The sequence below is a fragment of the Mercenaria mercenaria genome, chromosome 2, assembly GCF_021730395.1.
Source record: "Mercenaria mercenaria strain notata chromosome 2, MADL_Memer_1, whole genome shotgun sequence".
In the NCBI taxonomy this organism is placed as follows: Eukaryota; Metazoa; Mollusca; class Bivalvia; order Venerida; family Veneridae; genus Mercenaria; species Mercenaria mercenaria.
Genome location: NC_069362.1, coordinates 59,374,187 through 59,384,279, shown reverse-complemented (window position 1 = coordinate 59,384,279; position 10,093 = coordinate 59,374,187). Strand labels below are relative to the sequence as shown.

Below are 10,093 nucleotides of genomic sequence, written 5' to 3'. Positions count from 1 at the left end.
TCTAGACATAGTTAACACTTTTGTATAAAATTACACAAAAGCTTTGATATAAGCAACATTTAAACAATATTGTATTGTTTTATTTTTTTTTTAAGCTGATAATAAATATTTTAAATTTTTTTCTGAGTAAACAACATTTTCTCACAAAACAATTCACTACCATTTACTACATGTAAATACACTATTATTTATTTTGCCATAGAGTTTATTTTGAATACTATGATTTTTTTTATAAATAACAATCTGTCTGGTGATATGCGTTTGAATATTGTGTTCAAGTTAGATACACAGTGATTTAGCAAGGGTGACATTAGAGTTTAATCAATGTTAATGTGAATTAGGCACTCGTCGATCCTTAAAGAGCATTCTTTTTTAGAGCCTACTTAGCTCACTTTACCTCATGTTTTCGGTTAAACAGGCTTTTTTGAAAACTTTTAGGGTTAGGGTATAGCAAACAGGTATTACAGACGAAATCCAAGATTAAATTTACAACAAACCCCTATCAAACTGTTAATATGTAGTATATATAAACAGATAAAGTATATCGAACCTCCATCCGTACGGAGCTCCGATGCCTCAATATCAGCAGTAATGGGTGGTACTAATAGGTCTAAGATTGCGTCTCGTTCGTTCGTTTCCTCGTCAAAAAAGCGTCTGGCATTTTTAATAACTTGTACATATATTATGTAGTGATGTATATCCATTTGCAATACGAATGCACAGAAATTTCGGGTAATACCACCAACCGATACATTATATTTAAAAAGGCATGGGGTAATAATTTAATGTTTATCTTTCGGAAAAAAAATATTTATATTTATTTATTTCTTCATTCATATATTCATTCAATAATATATTCAATACACTTATCGTCGTATAAGTCAGATACATTTGCTCGTTTTTCTTCATAAGTGTCCTCTTACATGTATATATTTGTGTTCGTTCTAGTGAAACGGCTTCTTACGTCTGTAAGAGCACACTTTTGAAGAAAAACTCGAACTGTATCTTTTGCATAATTTCATGTATAGTGAATTTTACAGTGTTTCAATATCAAAGTAAACGTATTATTTAAAAAGAAGTAGAAGTAAACGCTCTGATGAAGTTTGTTCTGATTTTGTTATTGCATTGCATTTGTTTAGAATTGCATCGGGATAGAAATGATACAAAACAGCATACTGCTTTGTTGCATATCTAAACTGATGTAATTATTTTGACAATTTGTATGCTAATTTCAAAACATTAGTATTAAAGTAAAATTTGCATTTTCATTCCAATATGAAATATGCTGCTATGAAACATTTTGCATTTCTTGCATAAGCACATAGCATTACGATTTGAATATGCTGCAGTGTTAAATCCTGCATTCGTTATTTATTTAAAAGTGCACTGAACCAGCCTCCTTTACTCTTTAATTACATGAACTATGTTGTTATAGTGCGAGTATATGACATTAATATTTTTTGTTAGATGTTCTTAATTTTGTACGCTATGCAGTGCCAATGAGTCTTATAGTATTTATCAATAAGAAAGCAGTTTGGCTCAAAATCATCAACGTTATAGGACTAGAGAAATGAAATCACCTGACAGTACAATGAAATAATAAATACAAAAACATAAATTCCCTGAATGATCAGTGTATCTCAGAATTTAATCAGCATTGACATTTTAAAGATTTTTTTACTATTGTTATCGTTTCTATACCCATGGTTATTGATTTTGTTTCAGCAATCAGATGCAGTTCAAGAGATGTCAAGTGAATCTTCATGTCTACAAACATACTTGTGAAGAATATTTTTGTGAAACATATAATATACCAAAGAAGAATCCAGAATGGGTTTAAAACAATTACAATGACATGTTTGTTTACTGGCCAATTTAGAGGAGCTGTTGTCGTTATCTTTAGACAATTAAATGATCATTAATTACCATAACATTACAACGCCATGGTTAGTAATTCAGCAATTAGGCAATTAGGTGGAGTTCAAGAATAATGTCTTTAATTATGGACATAGTGTAAATTTTTCAGCGGTGTTGTATTCAGACTGCAAACTGAGACATTTGAGTTCTTTAATAAGTATTAGACGCACAAATGACATTCTCACAACAGAATTTTTAGAAATGCTTATGCAACGTTAACTTTTATCTCTAGAATCATTTTTGTGCTGCTTGTTATGTATATTCAAGGGATGCATTTAACAATTACATAAAATCATTAGTACTTCAATGAAAACCTTGAACATGTCTTAAATTTATGCAGTCCTTTTCCTGAATTCAATGTATAAATCAGTACAATGAAAAGTGTTTTGTAGAGTAAAATACATGTTTAATATCCTGTTTAAATTTCATGTGAAACCCCTTTTATTCTATGAGTTGTAGTTGTTTGAATACTTTTTTTTTCAATTTGTAATGTGTAGCGTTAATACATGTACATCCGTTGAACTTCGTTGAAACGACCTCCTCAGGCCATTACATAATGTTTTGTTTCATAACATAGGAATGAACACGCCGAATAGCTAGTCTCTTTTATTCTATTTAAAAGGGAGAATCATCAAATGGCTGCAGCACGCATCAGGGCCCAGTGTAGATGTATTTAACTTTTTCTTGAAGGGTATTGTCATGCTGAATGAAAATGAAAAGGTTGGATGATATGTTTGATGCAAGAGAAATATTTTCAGTCAAACATGTGCACTGTAAAATCAGCTAAAAAGGAGCATAGTGGACCTTAGTTTACATGCTAATTCTGTATCTATTGTAGTTGAAACTCGATATATCGAACTATATCGGCTATCTCGAACACTTTTTTAAGTCCTGTCCCGACAACACGTACACAAAGTATCATTTTATGTCTTATTTATGTTACTAGTTTCTCGAAGAAAATGATCGATCCATTGGAATTCGACATTCGGCTGAGAGGCGTACGGTGGGGTGATGTTTTTCGGGGTTCCATATCGTTCGGTGGGGCAACGTTTGGCGGATGCGTCATTACGACGTTTGTCGTTGTGTCGCTGCGACAGAACAAAATAACGAAATGGTACAAACTATACAGCCGATATCAACCAGCCAGCTTGGAATTCTCGTTGTTACTAAAATGCAGATCCAATCCATCAAAATACTCTATACATTCTCATCTAATTTGTAATTAAATTGCGATGAAAGATTGAAATGAACGTTCTTTATTATCGATACATTAGTTGTTTCATAAATATAGTTTGCTTTTGGTATGAATTAAAGAAGTTATTAAAAGAAGAACAAGAAAGATAATTGTGAATTAGTGAGTCGGTATGTTATGATGGTAATATTACCGGAGTTGTTTCCCTTTTGCAAACGTGCATAATAGGAATGCTATTTATGTTAGGTGTTCTTTCAGCATCAAACACCGTTTGTTATTGTTGCCGAAACAGATCTTCAACAAAATATGCTTTAGATATAAAATGTTTAAGATATTATTGTGAATACAATTAACAATCATGCTCACTGTATATGCCACTACCTTTAACAAAAAACTTTAACGTTCTTTTCTGATAGCTTATATTGAATTTAATCGCTTACGACCAAGCTGTTTATGCAAATCAAATGATTCGTCATATCACAACGACGCCATAATGTGATGTTGAACACGCTGAAGAATCTTACTCTTTCTGACAGAAAGATGTATTTTGCAAGCTTTCTGAATGTATATTTTCAGTATTGCGACAGTTTTTAACCAACTTCCGTCATGGTTGCATTATTGTGCAATTTCCCCTATTTCTTGGACTGACGAATGCCTGCATGGAGTAACATCATCCATTTTGCTATAAATGCCGGAGCAAACCTTGAAAACTTCGTTCTAAATTTAAACAGGACTGAAAGGTTAACATTTTTATGCGATGCTTCAGCATAAACACCCCATTCTGTACATTCATCATAGTATAGCTTCAATAGGATATAATAATTATACAAATATGATGTTATAAATATTGTAATCAAAACTAATTATTAATTATTGATCGATGATTAGTCAGTTACGATGCGGAGTTTAAGATTACAGACAGTAGCTATGTTGGTGAACAACCCGAAGACTCTGCAGACTATATGTAATGCTTGAATTTAGGAGATTGAAATACGCTTCATGTTTAGCTGTGAGCTCTATAACAATATAAAAAGCAGAATATATGGTGATTTATTAAGCAAAAGAGATTAAATACATCGTAAGAATTTCCTTCATAGATGAGTCATTATTTATCCATGAACTGTTACTAGAACATAATTTTTAACTAAGTCTTATTTTTATTGTACAGTATATTCCTTGTGGTCCGTGTATATGGCATAAATCTGGTATAATAATAATAATAATAATGAATAATTTTGTCACTGTTGTGTATAGTGTTTTACCATAATTACATAGGAGCTGAAATAAAACATGTAAACAAAGCCCTAAATGTGTACAAATTACCCAAGATGGGCAATTGACAAAGTTAAGAAACACCCCTTGAAGAAGAAAGACCAAAGTAGAATGAGAACATCGGATAGTAAATTTCAAAGGGAAGCGTCATCCTCCCAAACACGAAAGGAAAGAGTGAACATCTGAAGAGAATTTTCAATAAACACAAATGGGTGTTTCAAACCACAGCGCACTCTTAGACAAATCATTGTAAAACCAAAGATTAAAACAAGTAAACAAGAAATCAGTGGCCAAATTTACCATCTAAAATGTGAAGGACATGAAAAGTTTCAATGTAACAAGGACTACACAGGTGAAACGGAACGAACACTAAGGGCAAGATTCATGGAACATAGACGACCTAGTTCTTGTAGTCAGCCCAGGTCACGCTGTCTCATTGGAATCCGTGCGTATTCTTGACCGGGAACTCTCTTGGTTTGAAAGGGGAGTCAAGGAGGCGGTGTACATCAGAGTATACAAGCCGGTGTAATGAAGTATTTCGACCCCCATAGAATAAAGACCCCCCGGTCATTATTCTATAGAAAAAGTGACCCCCCGGTCATAGTATTATGACCTCCAGATCATAGTACTATGATTCCCCCACGTGAAGTAAACTGAACCTCACGAAGAATATTGACTCCCATAAAAAAACGACCCCCGGTCATTTGGTCAAATTTAGTGTTAACTCATGTATCTAAGGCCTAATTGCTGCATTTTATACCCCCACTCGGGGGAGTGGGGGGCATATAGATTTGCCCTTGTCCGTCCGTCCGTCCGTCCTTCCGTTTGATCATTAGCTCCAGATACCATCACTTGACACAGAAATCAGAGCATTCCGCAACGGGAAAAGGGATTCTATTTCTAGACGCTGTATCTTGGTGTATACATTTTTTTCACGAAAATAACAATTCACAATACGTTCACAAAACACACCTGTGTCAATAATCCCTGCAAACTTTGGTATGAAGTAATTCTTCAGAAGAAAACTGCACAAGAAACTGCTAGCATAGAACTTAGTATTAATAGAAGTTGCAATACTTAGCAGTGGCAGTAAAGTACGGTAGCGGCAACAATAGAAAGTAGTAGTAGTAGAAGTGGTGGTAGTGGCAGTGGTAGTGGCAGTTGCAGTAGCAGCAGCAGCAGCAGCAGCAGCAGCAGCAGAGGAATAAGTGACAGCAACAACAGCAGCAGGAGAAGAGGTAGATGTACAAGACGTATTAGTGGAAGCAGGTATTATATTAGTATCAGCAGTAGCAGTTGTAGTAGTAGTAGTAGAAGTAGTAGTAGTAGTAGAAGAAGAAGAAGTACATGTAGTAATAGCAATAGAAGTAGCGGCACCAGTAGTAGTAGTACAATCAAAATGTTAACTATTGGCAATGGAGGGTATTAGAGTTATAGATCTAGTAAAATTGTCCGTTAGGTTTGGTGGGGATCACTTTTTAATAGATATTATCGTTGAAAGTCTTTTTAGGAGCCGGTATTTTACACGGAAAGAGTAACTTTTTTAAACAGAATAATGTCCGGGAATCGATATTGTATGAGAGTTCGAATGTAGTAATTTCGGCAGTGAGTATTTTACATGGAAGGAGTCACTTTTTCTATAGAATAATAACCGGGGTCGTTATTCTATGAGATTCGAAGGGAGTCATCTTTAGGGAGTCAGTATTTTACTTGGAGGGGTCAGTTTTTCTATAGAATAATGACCGGGGGGTCGTTATTCTGTAGAGTTTTCAAAGGGAGTCAGTTTTTTATAAGGGGAGTCAATATTTTACAGGAAAGGAGTCACATTTTCTATAGAATAATGACCGGGGGGTCGTTATTCTATGGGGGTCGAAATACTTCATTACACCGGCGCTGAACAGGGACGGGGGCCGTTTTCAGTTACCGCACATACGGGACACATCATTAACATCGCTCATACATCGGATGGTGTTAATCTTAATCCTCAGTCAATGTAAAGGAAATCAGTTGGCTGATGAAGCCCATAGTAGATGGATGAAAGCTCCCAAGGTTAGCTTTCAATACATTTTTGTGTGTTAAAGTAAAAAGATATAAACATTTTAATAATAACTGAAACCACACAGTTGAATTTTCACTCAAATACATAAGAGCCTGTTATTTTTTTGCTGAACAATATTATCTCGTAAAGAAACTTAACTTTTGACTTCTATTACCAGTAAATGTATAATTGCCATTAATTTCACACGTGTATTATTAATTTATTACTTTCATTTGTTGAGTTACTAGCATAGGCCCGCTAGGACGGATACTTTTTGATATCTTTGAAAAATCATTATGTATACAGGATATGTTATGCACTTGTCACAGTTATAAAATATTTACTTACTTTTTAATATTAGGAATAAGGTCAGTAATTTGGTCGAAAATGTGCTTCCGTGGTGTAGTCGAAAGAAGTCCATAATAAATAGATCCCAATTTTCCCATTTTTGCGCTAATTCGTGTAGAACGAGTGCTTTAATCACCATTTTTCACTACTAGAATACATTCTGCGTGAAATGAGACGGTTTTCATGTTCATACACCCCACATGGCAAGTTTTGCAGATCGAAACCGGAAGTACGTGTTTATTGCGCGGACGAGAGCAAATATGCGCCATTTTTCGGGTAGCAGACCACAACTGACTGGCATTTTACTAGGAACTGTATAACCCCCTATTTTCTTTTCATTTTTTCGTTAATTTGTGATAGAACTTCCATGAAAAATAGGTGTAGGAAAAAGTGATGTTCTCTAAAGATACGTAAAGACGACCTGAAGTTGTCGTTTTTTATATGAAACAAAGAAGGATTTGAATTACTGACCTTTAACCTATAGGAATAAGGTCAGTAATTCGGTCGAAAATGTGCTTCCGTTCGAAAGAAGTCCATAATAAATAGATCCTAATTTTCCCATTTTTTGCGCAAATTCGTGTAGAACGAGTGCTTTAATCACCATTTTTCACTACTAGAATACATTCTGCGTGAAATGAGACGGTTTTCATGTTCATACACCCCACATGGCAAGTTTTGCAGATCGAAACCGGAAGTACGTGTTTATTGCGCGGACGAGAGCAAATATGCGCCATTTTTAGGGTAGCAGACCACAACTGACTGGCATTTCACTAGGAACTACATAACCCCCTATTTTCTTTTCATTTTTTCGTTAATTTGTGATAGAACTTCCATGAAAAATAGGTGTAGGAAAAAGTGATGTTCTCTAAAGATACATAAAGACGACCTGAAGTTGTCGTTTTTTATATGAAACAAAGAAGGATTTGAATTATTGACCTTTAACCGATAATACCTTGCACAGATATGGCCGATATATACTATTATATTTGATAAAACATCTTATGTCTACTAAATTTTGTTTTACATTTGTATTACTGGATAATCCGTTTCACCGAAGAAAACTTTCTGCTCAGTCCTTCACCTTGTCATATGAGATATCTCATAGGTGCACAGGTAGGGCAATTGAGCAAACAAATCATATTATCAAAACTAAAGTGTATGTTACGTTAGAGTTAAAAGTAAGGAATATACGAGTATATCTTAACAATTACAATGAAATTAACACGCGTAGGTCAACAAGAAAAATAATTTAAATGTCTTTAGCATATCTTTCAATTATCTGTCAGAATCAGACTTCGTATTACTGCCCAATAAATATCAGAGGTGTGTCAAAACTTTCAGATTACGCTTTTATCTTCGGATTTTATTGTGTCATTTTCCCGAAATAATAAGTATGCTTAGTCGCGTAATCTCTCTCAGGCTTACAACTTCTAACACAAATAAATAGAAACCCCTTCGTTGTTCCATGTCAACGAATGTTAAAGTTTTGCTATCTAACTCAGTGTCAACGAGCATTAAAGGTTATCGCCAAATAAACAGTTTGTGGGTGAGTTAGCGAGCGTTATGACATGATTTTAAATCGATATTTGAAAGATTTAATGAAAAAGTTTGGTTTATATGCAGACTAAATATTAAATTGCTGAACTATATTGCACCATAGAAAAAGTAGCAATGCACTTTTTCTGGATTTGTTCTGTACTAATTATATATGGTAAGTACATATTTAGTTGTTTTATTTCCATATCTTTTGGTGTAATAAAATTAACAAAGTATATTGATAAAGGACTTACATGACTTGTAATGCAAAATATAATTACATGTTGATGTGATTATTGTAGGAAAACTGACATTAAACAGATTTTGATCCGTGCTTTAATGACGCATGGAAAAAAAATAAAGGTCAAAAGTGAACTCTGCAATAAAATTAAGTATTGTATTTGTGTAAAAATACATTAGCCACTTCTTAAGTACAGATTGAAAAGTTAGAATAACCCCATTCTGATGTACTAGTATATATTCAATTTATTCTTACATGTTTTGTAAACTTGTGTTGATAGTATCTTATTTATTGGAAAACAAAATAGACAGAACATATAAGATATATATTTTAATCTATTACATCCAAGAATTTATACATTACATTACTTCCAAGTAAGAGGAGATAATCATATCACGTTACAAGTTAAAAATACGAAAATGATAACTGTGCAATATCGGCATTTAATAAAGGGTCAGTTAAAGTATATTAACATTGGCTTTAAGGAAGATTAGTACTTTTTAAGGTCATTTACCTACTAAATACAAAATTTAATGACGTTCAGATTATAAGTTTATTATATAAACTGAAAGTGAAAGTTGAGTATTAACCGACATAATTTAAGACATTCATTTTAAGGGTAACAATATATAATGAAAATGTTAAATGGGCACCTAAAAATCTGTATTGAAGCATTGACTGAAATCAAGTGAAATAATAGACGGGTCTAGATCTGTTCATGAGAGATATGTCAATAATCCCAACTGACCGAAAAGTATTACAATATGGGAAACATCTAATAGATTAGAGTCCGTTTGAAGCTGTCTGTTTTACACTATATCAAAACATTTCTTAAACTGATATGCAAAGTTTAAATACCTAGACAAATCCTTTCATTTGGACGCTTACCTATTTTGCAAACACGTACTAGTACTTGTCTCAGAACGTTGAATACCTAGACAAATCATTTCATCTTTGGACGCTTTCCTGTTACGTACTGTCTAAGTAATGTCTTTATTAAGTTTCGATACGTTTTCATCATATAAATGGCTGAAATACCTAACTATAAAACAATTCGGTCGAGTGCTGATGCAGAAGTAATGTCAGTACTTCATAGTCATTATAACATGATATCAAATTGAACGACTATTCATTACTGATTACACGTGTATAAATATTATTTTCAAGCATCATTTCGTTAAGATACATTTACACTGTTACGACTTGCCTCCTACGCAAATTAGCCGGACGCTGAAATAATATTTTTGACACAACAACAACAACAACAACAAAAAGAATCAAAGAGTGTTGATAGATTGCTAAGATCATCGAGTAAACACCGCTTTATGTCCTTTGAATTTAAAGATTTTTTGACGTCAGTAACATCAGTGACGTGTGGCGTTCGCGCCCTCAAGAAGCTTGCAATGTACTTTTTATGACGATTTCTAAAACTACTGAAAAGAGATTAAGATAATTGTACACGAGCTTCTGTTGTTTTCCTTATATAATACACGTTTAAGTGACACGAGTAGCATTGCTTCTTTATCAAACCCCGTAAATGTTATGAAAA

At 33.7% G+C, this 10,093-nt stretch overlaps 1 protein-coding gene across 4 annotated transcripts in view; it reads left to right on the top strand.

Annotated features, from left to right (window-relative positions):
• The first annotated feature begins 8,323 nt into the window (after positions 1–8,323).
• LOC123543802 (sushi, von Willebrand factor type A, EGF and pentraxin domain-containing protein 1-like) overlaps positions 8,324–10,093 on the top strand; it is an 83,940-nt gene continuing 82,170 nt past the window's right edge. For all 4 annotated transcript variants that reach the window (XM_053536694.1, XM_053536695.1, XM_053536693.1 and 1 more), the window contains exon 1: positions 8,324–8,478. In XM_053536694.1, the coding sequence (XP_053392669.1) occupies positions 8,439–8,478 (40 nt within the window). In that variant the 5' untranslated portion in view covers positions 8,324–8,438. The remainder of the gene's footprint in view (positions 8,479–10,093) is intronic.